This window comes from Molothrus ater, chromosome 7 (genome assembly GCF_012460135.2).
Source record: "Molothrus ater isolate BHLD 08-10-18 breed brown headed cowbird chromosome 7, BPBGC_Mater_1.1, whole genome shotgun sequence".
NCBI classification, from domain to species: Eukaryota; Metazoa; Chordata; class Aves; order Passeriformes; family Icteridae; genus Molothrus; species Molothrus ater.
The window spans coordinates 20,314,581-20,337,611 of NC_050484.2; the positions used below are offsets into that span (position 1 = coordinate 20,314,581).

The window sequence follows — 23,031 nt, forward strand, 5'->3', positions numbered from 1 at the left end:
CGGGCGGCGCTTCCCCCCGCTCCCCGTCGCCTCCCCCTCCTCCGCAGCGGGAGCGAGAGCAGCCTCCGCCCGGCAGCGCCGGGGCCGCTCGCCGCCGTGCCGCCCCGCCAGGACGTCGCCGCCGCCGATGGCCGCCCCGCTGCCCGGTGCGCCCGGCGCAGGGCGGGCGGCGGAGCCCGCTGGCGGCGGCCCCCGCGGCTCCCCCCGCCCGCTCCCCCGGCCCCCCGGGCGGGACCCGCCGCCCTCGCCCCCCGACAGGTAAGGCCGGAGCCCGGCGGGCGCCGCCGCCCTGCCGCTCCCTCGAGGGCCGCCGCTGCCGTCGGGGGGCGGGCGGCGCCCTGCGGGCGGGACGCGGGGCTGGCGGGGCCGGGGTGCGGCGGCCTGGGGAGGGGGCGAAGCGCAGGAGGGGGGCGGCCTGGCTCTGGACCGGCCCGCGCTTCCCCGGAGCTCAAAAGTTGTTTCCCGGCCCTGCAGACACTTTCCGCCGCTGCGGATGCGTGCGTGTCCCACCCCCCACCTCCCTTTTTATTTTTGAGGTTTGTCAGCCTGAGGTGAAAGGAGCCGGCAGTGCCGAGCCTGCCTTGTCAGGCTGAGCCAGCAGCTACTTTATCCCTGCAGTGTCTTTCTCCGAGTGTTGGTGAGATAAAACCGCTTCACCGGGAGCAGTGCCGCTGTCAGCGGTGTGCACCCCGTTTGCTACCTCTCAGGCTCTTCTTAAAGGCATTGGTCTCTATTCTTAGTAAAGGAAGATATGAGCTGGGTTTTTCATGAAGCATCTGATGAGTTTCGGTAGACTGAAGTTTACAAAATCTTAAAATACTGCAATACAGGATTTTTTTTCTCCTCCTAAAGCAAAATATCACTTCAAATGAATCCTCACCAGTTTGATGAGGATTTTTCCTAAGTGAAGTATCTTCATTCTGTATTGCAACCTTATTCTGATGGTTTTCCCCACTTTGTGCTAATTAAAATATGAAATCTGGAATGATAATAAAGAAGGTAATAAAGTAAAATATGAAGCTTGGGGGCATTAACTCACACATGTAGAAAACTCTTGTAATATGTTGGCAGATGCAAATGTTGGCAAGTGCTTTGAGTGCAGGTTTTCAGATGAAATCAAGTAGACAAAGTGCTCTTCAATATTTTATGTGAGAAAACCATGCACTGTAATATACACAGCAGTCTAAACAACCACATTATTAATGTGATACTTTAAACCCGTGCATAACTGAGCTCTTAGGCAAGTACAGTGGTGATTACCTTCCCTACTCCTGCAAATGCTGGCTGGTGATACTTCTGACACAAACCTGTCTGTTTCAGCAGACAGCAACAACTGAGACATTCATTTTATGATGGAGCTGCAGAGATGCCAATACAAAACTAACTGAAAACAGAATTGAATGGATTGCTTTGCACTATTTTCTCTTGCCAGTCACTTTGATTCGATTCTAGTTAAAAAAAAAAAGTTTCCATTTGTTTAAAATACTGTTGTGGTATACTTGGAAAGTTTTGCTGAGAAGTTACATGCATCTACTGTTGTAATATGTGTACATAGGGAATGGCATAAACAGAGGGACAACAAAATATTTACTAATGCCCTTAGAAGCCAATATAAATATATCTCTGCTCTTACTCTGCAAAGACTTACGCATGTTCAAACAACTTTATATTCAGAGCTGAATACTTGGATTGCTTTCAAGTAGTGTTAGGCACTGTATGTTAATATATTCAGCCTACTGATTAAATAAAATAACTCCAAAAAAGAAAGCTAATTGCTGCAACCAGGAAGCATCGTGTATTAGTGCCTCAGTAGTTAATATATTGTGGTTGGATATTGCAATTTTAACAGCAGCTGTTACAATTATTGCTTGATATTATGTATTCTGTTGAAATAGGAGAAAAAAGAAAGGTGACAGTGTTTTGGAGAGCCCATCGATTCCAAATCCTTTTCCTGAGCTGTGTTGCTCGCCGTTTGCATCAGTTTTGTCAGCCAATCTGTTGCCCAAGGCAACTTCAAGAAAAAAGCAGGTAAGATTTATAAATTATTGTTTGACAGTTCCTAAATTGGTTAAATGAAATCTTGAGGAAAAGCTCAGTTACCTATTAAATTATTTTATTGAAATAGAGGTGTTCATATTTCTGTAATTTGGTGAAATTTTTTCTGTAGGTCATCAATGATTGTAGAAAACGAGGTTTTGGAATCTGTGACTTAAGACATGACTGTTCTTTCATAGAGTGTATGTGTGGCTCTGCAGATTTTTCAATTTAAGTGGAACCAGGGGCAGGCAGGCAGTATTTTATGTCCTTAAATGAGAAGTTAATTTCTTTTTTCCCTTCCTCCCCACCTCCAATTACTGTCATCAGTGTTACAGAACAGAGGGTTTTAACAGTCACTGAACAGCTTTTCTAAAGTTCTGATTTTGCCAGGATAATGGGAAAAACCTAAATGGATGGGGAAGGAGCAGATGCTGTGTACCTGGCTATATGTTATATGCATGTGTGTTTATCTGTGTGTGGCTGATGTTACTATATTTCCATAACGACCTTAAACTGTAAACCAGGGAAGATCTGAGTGGGCAGAAAGACCTGGCAGTACTGTTCAAACAGAGTTTCCAGTTATTGGAGATTACTGGTGTTGAAGATCAGTTTCACTCTTTGGAAGCTTACCTGTCTCATTCTCTTTGCTCTTCTTGAGACTGGAAAGAGTTCTGACAAGGAACATCTGTGGGATTAAGAGTACTCCCTCCTTCACACTCGGTGTTTTGGTGGTCTGCATGATTCCTGTTTTAACAGTTTTAAGGGTGATATTGGAGGTGTAAGAACTTAACCTTAATGGTTATTCCGTTTTTAGATTTGCATGAAAAATATGCTTGGAAGTTGAAGTTTCTTGTAGTTGTATTAACTTTTCTGAAGCTAACTTGCCACAGCTGTTTCTGTGTACCTGTCAGAGAACTTTGTTAGCCAAATTGTGACTAGTACCCTAAGGAGGAACCTTCTCCTCACTTCTGAAAAACCTGTATGCGTTGGGAAACTGCCCTGATTCGATCTTGCCATATTTCGCATGTCCACCATGGTGTCTCTCTGTAAGTTATGGTGTTTTTCTGGACTACTTGTATTGCTTTTAGTACTTATCCTACAATATCAATACTAATCTGATGCATTCTGGCCAGTGTCCATCTGAATGTGGTGCATCTGACCACAGTGGGATAAAACTGTTCTGGTTTCATCTTCTTGGGCAAGGTGGAAGCATTGACTGTCTCTGCAGAGGCAGGAAAAACATTGAATTGGTAATATTATCTTTAAAAACAAAAGGACTCAAAGTCACATTTTTAAAAAGATAGTTTAAATTAGTTGCAGGCCTAAATTGCAGTCATTGTGGTAGTCTTTGGACTTGAAATTGGGAAGTATGATTTAACACACAAAGGTCAACTGCTTCTGTGGCCAGTCATATTTAACATTACCGACCGGCTTAATTGGTTAAATCAGCTCCAGTCTTCCAGAAGTTGAAGTTCATATCTTCACTGACTTTACTTCTGCTTCTTCCTAAAGGTTCATAGGTACTTCTTGTGATGATTTCTGCTTGCAGTCCTTCAATTTCTCCTGGATTTTTATTTAATAATGTAGTGCTTCTGGTAAAAGCAGGGACAAGAACAACTGGTTTCCTAACAGAAGTGAGCTAACATAATGCTGGTGTCTGTTGGAGGGCCTGACCTGTTTTTCAGCTACCAGAAAAATGGAGAGAAATATTCCTGTTACTTTTGTGGAGGCATTTTAACAAGAGTATGATTTGTGTCCCCTAGGTGTCTGTTTATGGCCACTGCCATAAACAGGAGAAATTATAAGGAGAAATTATACTTGGCCAAGCAGACCATTTTTCCGACTCAGCATGACTGTTGTTGCATTCTTCATCTAAAATTATTAAAGTTAGGGCGAAATGACAATGGTCAAATTAAACTTTTATCCTTGAAATTCAGGTTGAAGTCTTCTAATAGGTTAAAAAATTACTCAGGTTTTAAAAGAGAGGAATGCTAAGCAGGTGTGCAAAGAGAAGTGAACTGGCTGTGACTTGACTTCCCACAGGTGGCTGTGGAACTGTGCTTGGAAATGTTGTGTTTCCACCCCCTGTCCTTATTTTGTCAACTTTGTAGCAGCTCTGTGTGCAAATATGTATCTGTATACAAAAATTTCATGAATATTACTGTTACATTTTGATAGTTCATAACTCTTAAGAGAAACCAGCTACTCTTAAGAATTTTTTTTGTGCATAGCGTTGACAGCTGCCAGAATTCTTTCTCCTCTGATGATCTACATATGTTTTCAGTGATTCTTCTTTTAGATTGCTTGCTTTTGATTTAGTTTCTTTTTCTTCTCTGCGTTTAATTTCAAGCATAGGGCAGGAAAATTGCAGAGTGAATTTCTACTTATGTCTTGTAGATTGCTATTATCAAAAAGGGTGTTTCTAAAAGAAAAAAAAGAAAAGATGCCTCTTCTGTCTTGTTTTTCTCTCCAAAAAAGATTTTCTGCTTCTGTAGAAGAAAGAAGTTGTCATGAATATCTTCTCTTTTATTCATAGCACCTGTGACATCTAAAATCTTTCTACTTCTAAATAGATTATTAATGTTATTTTGAATTCTTGTTTTTCTAAGCTGAAATTCTTACTGTCTTCTAATGATCTTTTATTGTAAGCTTCTCAAAACGTTGAACATGCTGCTTGAACAGCATGTTTGTAGGGTTGACTCACTGAAAATAAGTTTATAAAAGCAAATTGGTAAAAGCCATGTAGCAGAATAGTGATTTGCCTCTGTGCTTGGGAAGTGGTATGTCCATGTCTCTGAACATTATTTGGTCTGCCTCACCAACATGGCTGTCCATCTCTTTTCTCCCCTTGCAGTTTGGAAGAGTTTTGTGTTATATCTTTGAATCACAGAATCATTAAGTTTGGAAAAGACTTCCAAGATTGTTGGGTCCAACCTTTGACTAAACACCACCATGTTGCATTAACCATAGCACCAAGTGCCACATCCATTAGTGTCTTGAGCCCTGCCAGAGATGGTGACTCTACTGCCTCCCTGGACAGCCTGTTCCAGTGCTTGACAACCCTTTCACCAAAAAAAATGCAGAAAAGCTGGCAGCCCACAGCTTGGACAAGTGCACTCTTCCCTGGGTTGGGAGCTGTCTGCATGGCCAGGCCCAGAGAGTGATAATGAATTGTGCTGCTGCATCCAGCGGGTGTCCGGTCACTAGAGGTGTCCCCCAGGGATCAGCGTTGGGCCTGGTCTTGTGTGACATCCTTACTGATGGTCTGAATGAGGGCATTGAGCCTACCATTAGCAAATTCAAAGACCATGGAAGTTGGGTCAGATTTTGATCTGCTGGAGGGCAGGAAGGCCCTGTGGAGGGACCTGGACAGGCTGGATGGATGGGCCAGACCAGGGACACGAGGTTCAACATGACCAACTGCTGGTCCTGCACTCCGGATACAACAGCCCCATGCAGTGCTACAGGCTGGGGACAGAGTGGCTGGAAAGTTGGCCCAGCAGAAAAGGCCCTTGGGGTGCTGGTTGGCAGCAGCTGACCACGAGCCAGTGTGTGCCCAGATGGCCAGGGAGGTCAAGGGCATCCTGGCCTGTATCAGGAATAGTGATTCCTGCAGGGCCAGGGACTGGTGAGGCCATACCTTGAGTGTTGTGTTCATTTCTGGGCTCCTCACTTGGAAGAAGGACATGGAGATACTGGAGAGTGTCCAGTGAAGGGCAACAAGGCCCATGAAAGGACTGGAGAATGTGTCTTGTGAGGAGTGGCTGAGGGAGCTGGCTTTGGTTAGTCCCAAGGAGTCTCAGGAGGGTCCTCATTGCTCTCTACAGCTCCCTGAAAAGAGATTGGGGTGAGGTGGGGGCTGGCTTCTTCTACAGTGCCTGCAGTGAGAGAACACATGGAAGTGTTCTTAAGCTGAGGCAGGGCAAATTCAGATTAGATAATTGAAAAATGCCTGCTAGGGTGGGCAGGCATCAGAGTAGGGTGCCCAGTGGGGTCATGGAGTCACCATCCCTGTTTCAGAGGTATCTGCATCTGGTGCTGGGTGATGGTTTAGAGGTTACAGTGGTGGTGCTTGGGTTGATGGTTGGACTGGGTGACTGTAAAGGTATCTTCCAAACCGGGTCATTCTCTGATTCTATGAAATGTGTTCAGATAAACTGAAGTTCATGTTTCAGGTAGTAGATTTTTATCTGAATAGGCCAAGAAAATACCATTTTTCCCCTCATGTCAACACAGTGTGGTCAGTTTGGTAGATGGTGGGAAATGTTGCCTTCCTCTGAGGAATCAAGCATCTGCTGCTTCTGGGTGGAATCCATGAACTTGCATGGAAAATCTAATTGTGCCTCAAAGCTTGTGTTCTCTAAGAAATTACAAGGAACTGCAAATATAAAACATTGCACTTCTGGCTTTAATTATGATTAAAATAAATATTAGTAGGGAAAAGTATGAATTGTAAGGAAACTTATTCTGTTCTTGTTGTCTTTGGTAAAATGAACTAAGAAGACATTACTGTAGCTTTATGGAAGCTTAGTTTTTTGCTTTCTGAAAACAAAACCTGAATATTTTCACTGCAGTGTCAGCTCTTGCCCTGCTCAAGGATAAGCCAAAAAGTGTTTCATGACAAAAGTAGTTCAAGGTAATTAGTGCCTTGTTTCTTTAAATTAAATTAGAAGTGCAAAAATAAAACTCAAGTAAATCTCAAGGTGAAGAAAATCGGAAATTTTACCTTGCCTCTTTTGTCTTTCTTGATGTTCTAAACAAGTAGATATTTTTATCATGTAGAATCCAAATGTACTCCCACAATGTTCTTTCCAGGAAATCAGTTGTATGGAGACCTCAAATACATGTGATTGTAGTGGAATTGACTTTACTTTTTGTATTCATAAAGGTTTTAATGTAAAGCTCTGACAAAGAAGAGCCAACAGGAACTTTATGTTTAAGGGCAGAGTTTTTAAAAATTTGTACTGTTCTAAGTTTATGAATACTATTGAGCATTGACTGTTGTAATTGGAGCACCATTTATTATTTTTTTTTACAGGTATAATTCAGGGTCTTCTAATGTATCTGCTTTGGAGCCTCATTTTCCAAAACTGCATATAATTCTACTAGCAGACATACAGGGCTAAGTCTTTGGTACTTAAATGTTTTCATGACAGATTTTTTTGTCTGAAATATCTATTTACTATTGACTTTCAAACAGTGCAAAAACAAAAAGGGTTTTTTTTTTTTTTTAAATGCAGTGATTCATAAATTTCCCATCAATTTCCAAGGGTTGCGACATCTTTTCCAACCAAAAGAGGCATTACTTGAATTTACTCTATAATTCCAGTCTGTGTGTTTCTTACCAGATTTCCTTCCAAGCTGGAGACAATTGCACATGTCCTCCTTTATAAGTTCTCAAATCTTTTCTTCTTTACAGCCTCTAAACATATATCAGTTTTCCCCATGGCTTTCCCTTAAATTACACAAAAAAAGACTTAGGATTTTAAAGTCAGAAGGGAAAGGAAAAACTCCTTCCAACCAGTTAATAGATTAACAGTAAAAACAGTTTGTGCAGAACTGAATTAAAGAGCTCAATGAAGTCTCTAATATAAGGATTGCAAAAAGGATTCAGTTGGATTCCTTTTGGTGATGTTTCTTTTGGTGGTCTGCTCCAGTTCCTGTGCTCTGTTCTTCATTGACATGGTTGTACCTGTCCACCAAGGAAAGATTTATTGCAGTAGATTGGAATTATTTAGAGCCCTATTAAAACTTGCTATTTTAATGCAGGTACCTTTGTACTTTGAGCAGTCATCTTAACACTGTGACAGTCACTTGTCTACAAAGGTAAAAATCAGGAGGCAAGGTTGGACAGTTTCTTTTTTAGCAATCAGGAGTATTGCCTGGCTTATACTGGAGGTGCTGTGTGATTTATCAGCCTGGGGAAACTTCAGAATAATCACCTGTTTGTTTCTTTTTGTATTTTACTTTATCTTCTTTACATTGAAATTAGTTGCTTTCTGTGAAACTTCACGTCAGTGTTTCCTTTCACTTTGTTACTGTCCAAAAACAACTCAAACAAAGACTGTAAACATTAAGACTGTAAACATTCTAACTTCACAAAAATAGCACTTTTCCCCCCATTCTAATAGGCAAGAAAACAAGTAACTTTTGTGGTTACTAAGATACTGCCTCTGCAAGCTTTTTGCTTAATTTGTAACATCAGGAAGGTGTTAGGCTTTAAGTTTTACAGTTCTTACTTCTATAAAATAAAAAAAAATCATCAGTACTGTCAAAGATTTTGGTAGACATATTGCCAGTGTTTGTCAGATTGAAATGGTTTTAACAATCCTTTGGATTTTGATTGTTTTGGATTCATCAGCCTAAAAGTCAAACCTGAAGCTGCTTATCTTTTTTTTTAAGCCCATTTTCTCGATACAGGAAACTGCCATTTGGGAAGTTCTATTTTGAACAAGAAACCTCTGTGATGTTGTAGTAGAGCTAATAACTTGTCTAGAAAAACCTCTGTAAATTTGGAAACCTTGATTTTTCCAAGAAGTGAACCGTTAATATTTATCTCTTGAATTCTGTGTTGACTACCTGGTATTTTGGCCCTGTCATGTCTCTGTGTCTAGAGCAGATGATGATACAAACATTATCAACTTCTTTGAATATGCAAGAGACTTGTCAGTTAAAGCCAGGTGAAACTGCAGGGAACTCTCTTATGCTGCTGAGTCACTTTTGATAATTCAGTTTTATTGAATTTGACATTAAAAGATTAAACTCTTGTGAATGGAGCTTGAATCCTCATAATTTTCAGAAGGAAATGAGATGTGATGGATACTAACACAGTTTTTATTTATAATTGCTCCCAGGGACAGGTACTTTTATTTAGGGTTAGACTGGAGAGCTGGAAAGTTCAGGTCATTTTGTAGCCACTCCATACCTGCCATAGACAGATCCATGATTAAAGAAATATTTTATTGACAGATCTTTTTTGAGGTTTCTTCTCAGTGATGGCATTATCAGTAAGTGAGGCTGTGTTAAGGAGGCATGCAAAGGTCAGTATTGTGACAGCAGAACACTATTGGCATGTTCCTTTTATGGACCATTGTCTGAACTGTGTTTGATCAGAACAGATACACATTCCCCTCTGACTTCCTGGGACACACAGTCTAGATTAATCAGAATAGTATTTAGTAATAGTCATGAAATTAGATGAAGCTTTTAGTATTTTGTAGGGTTTTTTCCTCCATTTTGTTTTTCCTCAATGTTCTCTTCTGGTCTTATAAAACTTCTGTTGTTGTTTTCTGGTCTACTTTTGTGGTGTCATTGCCCAGTATTTTAAACACCTGTGTTATATCAGCTACTGCTATTTTTATATCATAAACAGTTTATAGTTGCATTGAATGAGACTAGGGTAGTCAATGATTAATAATTAAATTACTTAAATTATACAGTTTTAGTAAAGTTGGCAACTTAGATGATTCTTAATAAAGGTTTACAACCCCTTTTGAATGAAAAGGTGTGCAACAGAAGGATAAAATACAAGGTACTTTATCATACATCTTACTGTACTAAAAAGTGTGTTAGATGATTGAATTTTCATGATTTTATCAGCATAAAATTTTGTTAATCTAGTGTTGGGGCATTAACTGAAGAATGGCCCTCAAATTCAGATCAGTTTTTCCTAGGGGTTTTGGTGCAGTTTTAGCTTATCCTTGAATTACTGCATTTCTGATGTTCTGAGAGTTATTATCTTTTCAAATAAGAGCTTGAGAACTATAGAAACAAGGAGAGGCATATTCCCATCCTACTTCTGTGCATAAATGTTGGCACAATAAGTATAATTTAGCTTTTATATTAAAAAAGCCCCATGCCTCCATAAAAACACCACTGTTAAACCCGGTCAGTTTTCACTAGGTGGAATTAACTTGATCATCCATGTAGAATAGTATTGAATATTTGTGATTGATAAAATAATTTAATACTCTTTGTACATTCATATTTCGTTGTGTCTATTTACAGTAGATAAGTGAAGACTTACTTGTTCTTTCACATGATAATTCCAGAGCCACTAATACAGTATGGTTGTTCCCCCGTGATTTTTGCTTCATGCTCTTTTTAACTCTTTGCAGTGGTAATCTTTACTCTGTGATAAGTGTAATTAACAGATCAAGCTAGAGTTGTAATGAAAACTGGATCAATTAGAGATGTCACTGTCAGGACAGGAAAATAACTCCTCAGTTTTTTCAGGTGCCTGCTGATATCATGCTTCACTCTCTGCTTCACTCTCTGCTTTCAGTTTCCCTTGCATAAGAAATTTATAGAAACTGTCAATAACCCTGAGATCTCTCACCCTTCCTACCACACTCTGTAGTAGAGGACAGCTTATATCTGTGTCTTAACATCTGCAGATCACTCAGATGAGAGTCTTTAGGATAATAGCTGTCTGTTGCTGCTTGTATAGCAGGAACAACAATGGCCAGGCAGTGGAAGGGCATCCTCTTATGGACAGTTCATGGTGATCTCTTTTTGTGTGTGTGCAGAGGCAGTAACTGATATAGCTTCCAGCTGGGGATTTCAGGGCTCAGAGTTTCCAAACTTTTCTAGCAGTTGCTTATTCCTACAAAGAAGATGTCACTTGTATGTCACTTGGCAATGATAAGTTAGAGATAACAGCTGACCAATGCCCATGTTCTCCGTGTTTGTCTTCAGCATATTTAAAGCTGCAACTTCTAAAGGCATTCACATTTTTATGACTGCTTTTGATTTGGGAATGAACAGAAAGGGAGAATTTCAAGCCAGAGTATTTAAGCATGCCTCTCATGTTATAGTCCTGATGGGAGTCACCTCAAATGGGAATATTTAAAAAGAAAAAGCTAATCAGGCCAACAAAAATCTTTCAAGAAGGGCAGTTGTGGGAGGAGAAATTAAGAGGGAGAAGAAATTAGACCTCTGCTCTAGTAACAATGTGAAGTTACTTTTCTCTTGTTTCAAGTCACAGAACATTCATTTGCAGCTAATCAGCTCATATTTTAGCCCAATAGTGTACATGATATTTAATACTGAAGTCCCAAGAGAGAAACATATATCGGTTATCTTAGTTGTGTGCCTGTACTTCTAATTAGGATACTGATGAGGTGTTCCTGCCTGTTTCTGATATGCTTATACTGCATACTGGTAGCTCTGTCTTTTAGCTTCTTCACTTGCTATTATATCCACAGGAAATCAATATACACGAGATTGTCCTGTGATCAGAATGGGATTTTTCAATTACTGCATTCTTGGGCTATAAATAGCCTTTTTTATTAGTTATCTTATGATAACTCCTGTTACTGATTGCATTAAGACTTGGTGTTTATGAACAGCTGCAAGCTCTTGATAATGGCACAGAAATGGTATCAGCTGTTGAGAAACAGGCTGGAAGTTCGCAAGAGTTTATTCTCATAATTGCTAGAATTCACTGCTATGTAGTGAGAGGGAAGCCCATGCAATAGGGTTTTCTTAAATAAGCCCATGCAAGAGGGTTTTCTAAAATAACTCAGCTGACAGAACTTCATCAGTGTGCTTTTCTATCAGGCTTGGACGTATTGATCACAAAAATAGGCACCTGAAAAGCTTTGCAAGGAGCATGTGTAACAATGCTTCAAGATCCCCCCGGTTTGTGAGGAAGATTGGCAAGGATGAAAATCTTCATTATGTTCCCTGTGGCTCATACTTAGTGGATTTCCTAGGTGCATTGTAATGTCTGTGTTGCTTTACAGGTAATACAGTCTGTGTTAGTGCAACTGCATCTGCACCAGTCCTTATTGAGCCTCCAGGAGCATGTACTCTATGCTCTGTGTGAAGACTATGACCTATTAGTTTTCTTTGTGTAAGAGACTATATGAGTAGAAAAAAAACACCTCAATCACTTTGAAACCTCTCTTTTGTGGGGTGGTTTTAAAGTAAGTAGTTATTTGTCAAGTGTATGTAAATGTACCTGTGCAAAAAACATGCTGTGTGTGTTTCTATGGTCACATATTAAAGGGCTCTTCTGCTAAAGAGACAAAGTGACTGTGCCAGGCAGACAGGAGCTCTCACAAGGAAGGGCAAATAGCACCATGAATAACTTACCTGATTTACCTTGGTCTTGTGTAATAAACTACTGCCTTAGCTCAAAGACAAGTACCAAAAATAGCATTAAAATTTTTTATAAACCTTACTGGATTTATATTATCTGGATTTTTCTTTTTTATCTACAGAAGCAAAAGCTGAGTGTGATTTGTTCTTGTTACGTATAAATGCTCACATTCCTGCATTATATCTGGCCGAGCTAGGAATAGATCAGCTCTTGTGACTCCGTATTCAGTGCCTTAAGGACATCACTGACCTTCCTCTTCTAGCAGGAGATCTCTATTCCATGTGTTCTTCTAAAGCCCTTATTGGAGTTACTAATTTACTAAGGGCATTTCAATTCTTGCCCACTCCATTTAGTCACGCTTTCTTAAGTGGCAAGAAGTAGAAGTGGTTTATATTTTGAAGTGTCTAAAAAGTATCTGCACAATGTTTTCACAACTGTATCTGGTAGCTTAGTGACAAAAATAGGAGTGAAAAGCTGCATAAACATAGTCATTTCAGCAAGTGAGCTGGATCTTATTTCCTTCCTGTCTACCAGCACCAGCAAAATTCCTTGCAGACCTGCCATGGACAAGGAAAATCTTTTATCTGTAGGAAAAAAAATGAAGTGGTCATATGTTTATCTGAAGGCATATCTGGCTTTCAAAGCCTTTCTGTATCTCACATTTATCAATAGAAGTCCTCTTGACTTTGACGTAGTGAAGTGATTCTACAAGGCTTGCACTTAGAAGTTGTGTTTTATTCCATTTATTTTCTTAAATGTGTGTTTGTGAAATTTAAAAAAAGAAAATATTTTAATTAATGTTATCTTTAGTACTCTTGGATGCATCCATGTTTACTTTCACTAGTATACATAAATTACTGTAATATTTTTTTTAAACCTAATCATTATTTGAATATTGGATTTTTATTACCAAGTCAAATGCAACACTTAATTTTTTGGTTACTTTCTGAATGGGTCTGGTCTGTTCATCTGATTGGAAAAGATACAATACAGATAATTGCACTGAGGAAAATGAGCCTTTGCTTCACCTTGCAGACAAATGGGTCAATTTTATTCATAGAGCAAAAAGCTGCACATGCTTTCAAGAGCCAAGGACCTTCAGTACCCAAGGGTAAGGAAAAATGGCTTGGGCTATTTTTGTTTCTTTCCCAGTGAAGTCACTAATGCAATGCTGCAAGTTCTACAGCTGCTATTACCCAAACATTTTTTCATAAGATCCGAGGGAAAAAGAGTAGAGAGAGTTTTTGTCCTGGTGCTGCAATTATGTGCATGTCTAATATTCCTTGAGTAAAACGCCTGTGGGATCAGGCTCTGGTACCACAAGTTTTTTCCTGGCTCTTACAGCAAAATTTTGGAGCTATATTATAGAATTTTGAAAACATGCTCCCACAGGAAATAAAAACTGTGTGCCTGAAAGGTAAAAACCTAATTGCAAACACTTGACATTTATCATAGCTATCTCTAGTAGAAAAGGATGTTAATTCTAAATGTTACGTAAGTAACACTTTAAACTTGATCTCAGAAGTACTTTTTTATTTTATCAAAACAATCATAAAGATTTTGGACTGGAGTTGGACAAAAATAAAATGAAATAAATACCTTAAACCTAAAAGATGAGTTGCTATGGATCTCTTGCTGCTATAAACTGAATGTAAAAGGAATCAAAGTTAAAAGTGAACCTTTATTATGAGGCAAGGCAATGAATTGTTTAATAACATTGCTGTATTTTAATTGGTATATGGTTTTATTAGAAGCTCTTGTTTTAAAGCTAACAACGAGGATCAAATGTCTGTCTCTAAAGAAATTATCTTTGTGACTTGGCATAAGTTTCTTACCAGTTTTTTTCCTTCCTGTGTGTCTCAGTCAAGGACAACAGGTTTTGAAATTTTAGGAAAATATTTATCTTTACTTCCTATTCCTTGGCAGTATTTTATTACTGATTGAGAGCTGGGGGTAAAATGCCAGTGCAATGCAGGTTTTAGTTTTTGGAGGGAGTTGTATTTTTTGTATTTATGGTGTTTGCTCCTCTTGTTCATCAGCAGAACTTATTTAGGTACTACTGATTTTAGGATTTGAGAAGGGTGATTTTGCGTGAAAAGAGATGCTTTGAATTCATAGATTCTGAAGTGTCTCAGGGTGCCAGAGACTTGTTATGTATTTCCCACCTGGAAAACTCTCAAATCAGAAAATCCCATGAAATAAAATTGTTTATTTTTAACTCGTCCTTGTACAGTTTCTTATGTCTTGGAGATGAGATTCTTTTCTAGATACTTTGGGATTAATACAGATTGTGCTCATTTCCGCTGGGGGAAAAATAAACCCCTATAAATATGTTCTTGTGAAATTTAGTATGGATTATTGTAATATTTACCAAGTCAGTCCTGAATACTTTTAGGACCTATACATCAGGTGTATAATCAAAATATGCTTGCAGTGACTGCCTATGAAATACAGCAGCCTGCATATCTGACACGTTATTCTTCAAGAAGCTGTGAGTGCTTAATACTAATAATTTTTTTGAAATGTCTGCAATCTTCAGCTATGAAAAAGCAATGTTTCTAATAGGAACTGCTTGGTCAAGAGTTATAAAAGAAATACCCAATATCACAGTTCTAACATCTGTTTAATAATCTGGTTTACTACAAGAATTTTGCTTAGTCATGCTGCATAAAAGCAGAAAAAAAATTCTGTTGTTAAGTGCATTATGAGACCTTTAAAAAGAATTATAGCTTGCTTTATCATTTAAGCAATACAAAATGTTGCCTTTTTGACAAAGGAGGAAAGAAAAAATCCAGATTCCCTTTGTCATATCATGTTAATGAAAACAGATTTTTTTATGCAGATATTTGATACATAAAATAATTATGTGAATGGGGGTGATCAAAAACTTGGGTTCGTAAAACAGTCTTAAATGTCACTCCATGTAACATTTTATGTATCATTATTTCAGGCCTTGGTTGCATTGGAAAGGTAGTAATTGCATTACTTAAAGTAAAAGGGATGTTTTGCTTCTGCTTTGAATAAAGGTAGTTAAGAATCATATCATTAAACTCCATGGATTCATTAAATCTATTCTTGTGCTCAGTTACTTGTCTGGAGTTCAAAGATCAGAAGCACTGAAGAATATTTTTTTCCCTGGAAAAAGCCGGAGAAAAAGCCCCAAGACTGTAACCACTCAGTGTGAGGTGTTAGAATGCAGTCTTTAATGATTTGGTTTTGTTTTGACAGTAAAGACAAAGCTCTGAGTGATAGAAATGCATGTTGTTCTGCTTATTTTTATTGCCAGAGATAGTGTGGGCATTTCCAAGGACAGAACACAAGTTTTCAAGCTCTTTGGTTGGTTGATTTCTATTTTGTCCTACCCCAGTGTGTTCTGTCATTGGCTTTGAGTAGGACTGAATTCACATAAATGGAATGACATTTACTAGAGCCTGAGTCTTTGTGCTGACTCCCCAATATTTAGTTATGAGGAATTAGGTTTCAAGAAATATTGCTAACTACTTTGTTCTGCTTCGTGTTATCACCTGGATGAAGGCTGGCAAGTTCTGTGAAAAGCAGACATGAATTTGTCTTCCAGAAGAGTAACATTGCCTGCAGTTATGCCAATAACTCTACAGAAAAGGGTATGGCATTTAAATCAGTCTTTTAATTCTGACATTAGTATGGGTTGATAACAATGTTTAAACATGGCTGTATTTATTTTTTCACCTTTTCTTAAATTTCTCTAGTGTAATAATAATGTTTCTTTTCTGATAAATGTAGAAATTTTTGATTTCATTATGTGAAATATGTTTGCTTATAAATATATATGTGTCCACAATTGAATTTTTTTACTGGTGCTCTTTTCTCTGTAACTATAATTTTGTACTTTGTGGAGGAAATTATTTTTCTTAGAGATTAATGTAGCTTTTAAAATGTCATGATTGCTTTAAAATATGCCTCTTTTGAAGGCTGCGATACTGTTCTTAACAAAGGATTACTGGAGTCTGCTTCCACATGTTTTGCATCAGCCTTAAACACAATGTGCTTTTGCTGACCTGTTCTGGCTAATGCCTTTATAGTGGATGGCCCATCATGTATTTTGGGAACCAGGGTGACACTGGACAGTGTTTTTCCATAGCCACTGCTGCTTGCCTTTATTTGTTATCTCAATAAAAAGTGTAAGCAGTGCAAAATGATTACATCTGTGTGCACTAGGATTGCCTAGTGTAACTCAATGCGTTGGGGGTATCTGTGAAGTTAAAAATACACACGGAAATGAAGTACAGAAATATGACTCTCTGCTGAGCCAGATATGTTAACTTATGAGAAGTTATTTCAAACAAGTTGTAAGTTATTAATTAGTTCGATTTATTTTGTAATTGTGGAGATATTTTTCAAAACCTCATTGCTGCATAATGTGCTTAACTCATTGTTAATAGACTCTTCTGTTAGTCAGTGGCTTTTTAATGTACCAGCATTGTGAAAAATGAAAGTTCGCTGAAATATTGCTACAGTATTAAATGGTTCTCATGAGCAGTTTATGTGGAATGCAGCATATATTTATGGCATTAGTCTGGTGGCTCTAAAGAGGTATATAAACACATAACTTCTATTGATTTGTGTTATAAATGGTATTCATCTATATTATTTCATTGTTTGAGTTGGAGGGGCAGCCTGTGAGCATAATTGGGATTGATTGGTGCAGATTAGATTATGCTACTGTCTCACTAGCATGATAATATACTATTTTTCTGGTATGAAAACTCTAACATTTAGGTATGTGCAAGATGTTCACAGTGTCAACATGGTTTTATCTAACAATTTGCAATATCTCTGTTACACTTCTCAAAAATACTCCTTTAAAAATTGTGGTTTAACTTCTCAGCTCTCATTCTCTCAATCTTGTGGTTACCTTCCAGTCCTGTCTTCCTCCCCCTAACACCCCTTTAGAGCTCAGATCTTGAGTTGTCATAGTTATTTTATTTTTGTCTGGGTTTTGTTAATTGTATGTAAGGAGAGGAAGGTCTTTGTTCTTTCAGTGTGTAGTTGTGTTAGACTCCTGTGGTATGCACACAGCAGTACTTGGTGCTGTGTGGGAGGGGAGAGGTGTAACTTCACTCAATCTAGCATTCAGAAGGCTGGGAAACTCAGTTTTAACTGTAGTGTATATTTCAGAGGATTTATTTTTTTTATGTTGAAAGTTAATAATTCTCTGACAAAATACAAGTTTTTTGACAAATTCACAGTAAGATAATTTTCTGCACATTCTCTCTTATTTTTTTCCATGCTGTTATCAAATTAGCTGCCAACAGTTATTGGCTTTACTACTCTTTATCTATGCACTTTGTAAGCCCAAAATAAAATTAATGGAAGCAGTAGGAGGAAGCAGCATAGGGTGTTGCCTTAGGTAGGTAGATATTGGGTTGCACACTGTTTCGAAAAATTCTTGAAGGCATGTGTCCTCACTGAGGTCTCACTGTGTGCCAAATTTAATAGGCTTGTTAAAGCTTGTGATAGTTGTATCTAGGCATGTAGAATTCCTTCTGAAAGTATCTTTTCTGTCTACAGAAGGGGCTTTGTTATTTCTATAGCGATGCCTTAATTTCTAGAACTAGAATACTGCATGAAGGGAAGGTGGGCAGGAAAGAGCCATGCTGGTGAGGGGTGGCTGACATATGTTCATGTGTAAATTTGTTTGTGTTTCTCATGGACATTAGAACCTTTGCCTTAAAGTGGTGTAATTTCTACTTTTTGTTGCACTTGAAGGACCTGGAAAAGTAGGATTTTTACATTAACACTGCATAGTCAAGAGAAACTTAAGTATTAGCTCATGAAATACTCTTTTAGTGAGTCAGTCATTACAAAGAATTATTCTTAAATCCATGGAATAGGTAATTGTGTAAGAAGTCTAGTTTAATCACAGTACTACAAAAATTGCAAATCTTTATTTTCACATCTCACAAAAGGTAAAATTTTGCATTGTCAATGTGCTTAATCTGTTCTGCCAACTTCTTGAGCACTTAGGTTTTCTCATTTTCATTCAAAATGTCTAATATACTTTGTCCAAACTTATTTTATACTTTCTCTTTTGAAGTCTGATGTGAAGTACTTATCACAGTTGATGTGTTTTGTTCTTAAGTAATATATTTTTAACTAAAGCTACTGAGTCTTGTTTAGGTTTCAAGGGGTCTTGTAACACAGATGGGAAAATCACATGCTTAATGAACATGGGGAATTATGTATATTGAGTGCTATCACAACCAGATTTATAGTTTGTACTGACTAGACATAAACTTAATCCAAGTCAGAGTAAATGATTTTATCTTTTGTATGAATAACTCCATACTCTTCTAAAAGTACTTAAAAATTAGATTTGAAAGGTTATAATGCATTCAAGACATTGTTTTACAGTCAAAGACCAAAGATTTCTTCAATATAAACACAATTCTATTAGATTTGTTACATGGTAAGGAGAAGACTTAGGCACTTGATGTTGTATGCAAGGTGTATAAACAGAGACTTGCAGTTTTTTTCCACAACAGCTGTGAACTTCATAACACACTAGGTCAGATGATGTTCAAAAGCATTGTGTACACAGTCAATATGTATTGCAGATTAATAATTTCCAGCAATTCTTATAGAGGTTGTATAGTGTCTTTTAATTGAAAGAAATATGACAAAAGAAAGATGTGATTTTAGATTGCTCAGATCTAGGACTGGGCATGAAAATTTCAATATATTCTTGCATCTTTATTCCATCTATTTTTCTGGCCCAAAATCACATGCTGCTTTAATCAATGCTTATCCCTCCCCCAAGGAAAAATGGTCACTTAAGCCAAATTGTACTGAGAATTAGTAATGTCTGTCTGCAAGGCTAAGAGCATGAAAGTAATTTTTCAGTTTTGCGTTTGGACCCCTGAGATGAAAGGCCAGTGTGCTAATCCAGGAATTTTACATAAGGCACTTTAAGTGACATGATAATGGTGTCATTAAAAGGATACCTTTTATACAATTACTGGATACAAACCAAGCATTCATGTATGAAACATCTCTTCATAAGGACAGTTTGAAAAATAGTAATTTAAAAATACAAAAACAATGCCAGTGCCCTTTTTGTCTTTCATACAGTAAGAGAAATAAAAGAAATACAATAATAAATAATATAATCCAAGACCAGGTTGGATTGGAGCTTTGAGCAATCTGGTCTAGTGGAAGGTCTCCATGGCAGGAGGACTGGAATTAGATGATCTTTAAAGTCTTTTCCAGCCCAAGCCTTTCTAGGATTCCTTGATTCTATAATACAGTAATAAAATGTTTCTATAATACAGTAATGTAAGGATAGCATCCTGCAAAGTTCTGAAGACAGCTGAGAGGTTTCTTGGAGATGGAGGGAGTAGGAGATGGACTTGAGTGGGCTTTAAAGGCTTTTAAAGGCTTAAGGAGCAGTGGTCAGAAAAACTGTGGTGGTTGAGGTGAAATTTTTTAATTTAAAGTCTTTATTTAAATGGTATATTTCCTTTAATGAATTATTGAGGGGTCTGAGAGAAGATAATGGGGGTAATCACAGGTAAATCATTAGAATGGGTGTGACTAGAAATTCAGTACAGAATTATGTCTTAGACATAAATTACTAGGATAAAACATCACAATAGGCTACTTCTTTATCTGCAGTTTGTTACAAATTGAATAAAGGTTTTGAACCAGAAAAACAGAGCCTCCTCCAGGGAGGGTATTGCAGCACTCATCCCCTTTTTATGATGTAGGCCAAATAAATCTAGATCTGAAACTATTCTTGAAAAGAATTTTAGACCAATTTTTGCACTGAATATGTACTCCTTATATTCAAGCATGCACTTAAAGATGGATTCTGGTAAAGTCGTCATATATTGGTTGACCAGTCATAGTTCCTGCTTTGACTAGCATGAAACCAGTAAAACTTCCTTCTGTTTTTATTGTGTGCAAAAATAATCCCACATGTATAAATGAAATCAAAATGGAACTAAATTTAGCAGTCCTTATGGTTCAGGTGCAGGCAGGGAAACAGAGTTTTTTTCTATCTTTTGGGATTCCAGTCTCTAAAAGCAATCAGATTTTTTAGAGTGTTTTGTACACAAAACCATCAGTGATCTTGAAATTTAAAATGTACAGCATTATGCTGCATAGTTGCCATGAAGGGTAGATAGAGATGTATATGTGTATGTGCCTATGAGAGGGTGAGTATTAAGTGCACTGAGCTTTTTAAAAGTCCTTTAAAATCTCAGTGGTTTAATGCACTTGGCCATTACTTGTCCTTTGTATAGTTTGACAGGGTTTAGTGGTACAATTAACGTTGCACTTTGTCTCCTCTCTGTCTTCAGTTCTTGAACAGATCTTTGATATGTTTTTTTCAGTTTCTTCTTGCTTTCTTTGAACATCTAACATTCTTCATACAGTAACCAAGGAAATTGGCAGTGTTTAGTGCCCTACTCTGATCATAATCCTCTTCTGTGGGCAGAAATCCTTTGGAAAAAACCCAGTTTTTTTATCAATTGAAGAAAGTGCTTGGCCATTTTCTAGCTCTAGTACTTTAGTCTCCTCTTGAATAAATTAGGCTTCAAGAAGTCAGAACTTGACCTTCAGACTGTGTTATCTGGCCTTGAAGTGTATCAAGAGCTACTGCTGAATAGCTATTTTTGCTCAAGTAAACCCCATACCGATTATGCTGCATTGCTGTATGTGAAGGGAGAAACTCAACAAATGGCACACAAGGTGTTGATGTGAATCTTATGCAAAAGATCAAATTTCCCTTACTTTTATGTCTGTTACATGTTACTTTCCACATGCATAAGCAAGTGCCTGAAAAATTAGAAATTTTCTTTACTTTTGATAAACTGAAGTTACATCACTGAATGCAAAGAAAACTCATCACATTGAACCAAGGAATTATTCATATTTAGACTTGCTTTCTTCCTCATTTTCATGCAGTTGCTATAGGCACTGCCCATGCCCCATTCTGCCTCACTCCTTGTTTTTCTGCCTGTTGGTCAGGAACAGAGGCAAGACCAGCCCAATAAAACAACAGCTGCCTTAAGGATCTAAAGAAGTTATGACTGTTTAATCATGTATTTGGTTTGCATGGCAAGGTTTTGGTAACAGGGGGAGGGGAGCTGTACATGGGTGGCTTCTGTGGAAGCTTCTAGAAAGTTTCCTCTATGTCCAATAGAGGCAATGCTAGCTGGCTCCTAGGCTGACCCCATCATTAACAGTGGTAGTGCCTCTGGGATAACTTATTTAAGAATGCAAAAAGGTTGTTGTGGAGCTGGAACAGAAGAAAGAGAGAGAACACGTGAGAGGAACAGCCCTGCAGACACCATGGTCAGTGGAGGAGAGGGAGGAGGTGCTGCAGGCGCTGGAGCAGAGATTCCCCCACAGCTGGTGGTGCTGACATGGTCAGACATCTGTCCCCGTGTGGGACCATGGGGGTGTGCAGACCCACCTGCAGACCCTTGGAGGACCCAAGCCACAGCAGGTGAGTGCCCGAGGCAGGCTGAGACTGTGGAAAGCCCACAATGCACAGGCTGTGGCAGGATCTGTGGGAAGAGCCCATGCTGGAGCAGGTGCAGAGTGTGAGGAGTCCTCCCCCTGAGGAGGCAGGAGCAGCAGAGACAATCTGTGATGTACTGACTGCAACCTGTGTTCCTTGTCCTGCTGCACCACTGTCAGGGAGGGGGTAGAGAAAATTGGGTGTGAAATTGAACTTGGGGAGACCGGAGGGGTAGGGAAATGTGTTAGAAGATTAAGTTTTATTTGTGGTTTGATTGATAATAAAACTGGTCTCTCCTAGTTGAGTCTGTTTAGCCTGTGATGGTAATTAGTGAACGATGTCTCTCCATCCTTACCTTGACCCACAAGCTTTTTGCTATATTTTCTCTCCTCTGTCCAGGTGAAGAGGGAAGTGATAGAGTGGCTTTGGCGAGCACCAGGTGTCTAGACAATGTCAACCCACCACAGATCAAAATGCCTCAACTGATCCAATTCTGTGGTAACACTGGAAAGTTTAGCCCAGTTCCAGTCTGTCTAAGTCTCCTCCATTAGTAGTGACTTTCTAAAATTTCTGTTTTGCAGTTGTCCATATTCAGTTGCTTTCAACCCTTTATTTATGTTTACATTATTTCAAGGCAACCAGTTTTTCACAGTTTAAAGTAGTTATATAAGAACAGATTTACTCTGCTGCAGTACAGTTTATAATGGGTGCCTTGGGAACGGTACAAAGCAAAGCGAGTCAAACTTGAAGTTGCACTTTCCAAGAATACACATCCACGTTCTTCACCCAGAGTTGTTAGGCTCTTGGCATGTATTGCATATTTCATCATAGTTCTCATATTTCATCTCCTTTTTCTGGCAGATCCAAATGGCTGTCTTGGACTGCTGACCAATATCTTCACCAAAACTCATGCTTGGGCATCAAAAATGATAATTTGGAGAGACATCTTTTTTTCCTTTCTTTCCCATGCTTTGCACATCCCTGCAGTTGCTGCTTCCTGCAATTGGTGTTTTTGCAGATACCTTTTTTTTTGGCACCACTAAAATTCATATAAAGGACTGAGACCCGGGAAGAGGTGTTCAGTTTACACCCTTAATGCTTTTCCTTTATTTTCTACTGGAATCCTCTTTTTTTCCTCCCACTATTCTTTAGTGCATGATTTCTTCACAGTCTTTTCATCACTCTTGTTGCCTATTGTATAATTTCTACTGACAACCTTTGCCCTAACATAGTGTTGTGCTTTTTTTTAAGGCCAGTTGGACTGCTTTTCTGAGCTAGTCAATCCTGTTCTCCAAGAGGTTAGCAATTAAATGATATCTAGACCGAATAGCAATTGGAGCCCTCAGCTTTTCTTGTATTGGCCCAAAAGCCAGGCTTCAATAGC

The 23,031-nt window shown here is 38.5% G+C and overlaps 1 protein-coding gene across 2 annotated transcripts in view; it reads left to right on the top strand.

Moving 5' to 3' along the window:
- The first annotated feature begins 127 nt into the window (after positions 1 to 127).
- GRB14 (growth factor receptor bound protein 14) overlaps positions 128 to 23,031 on the top strand; it is a 58,039-nt gene continuing 35,135 nt past the window's right edge. Inside the window, exons 1-2 of one of the 2 annotated variants that reach the window (XM_036387162.1) lie at positions 128 to 258; positions 1,896 to 2,028. In XM_036387162.1, coding sequence (XP_036243055.1) covers positions 128 to 258; positions 1,896 to 2,028 — 264 coding nt within the window. Of the gene's footprint in view, positions 259 to 1,895; positions 2,029 to 15,679; positions 15,766 to 23,031 lie in introns of those variants that run through there. The other variant, XM_036387163.2, reaches the window with a different exon arrangement.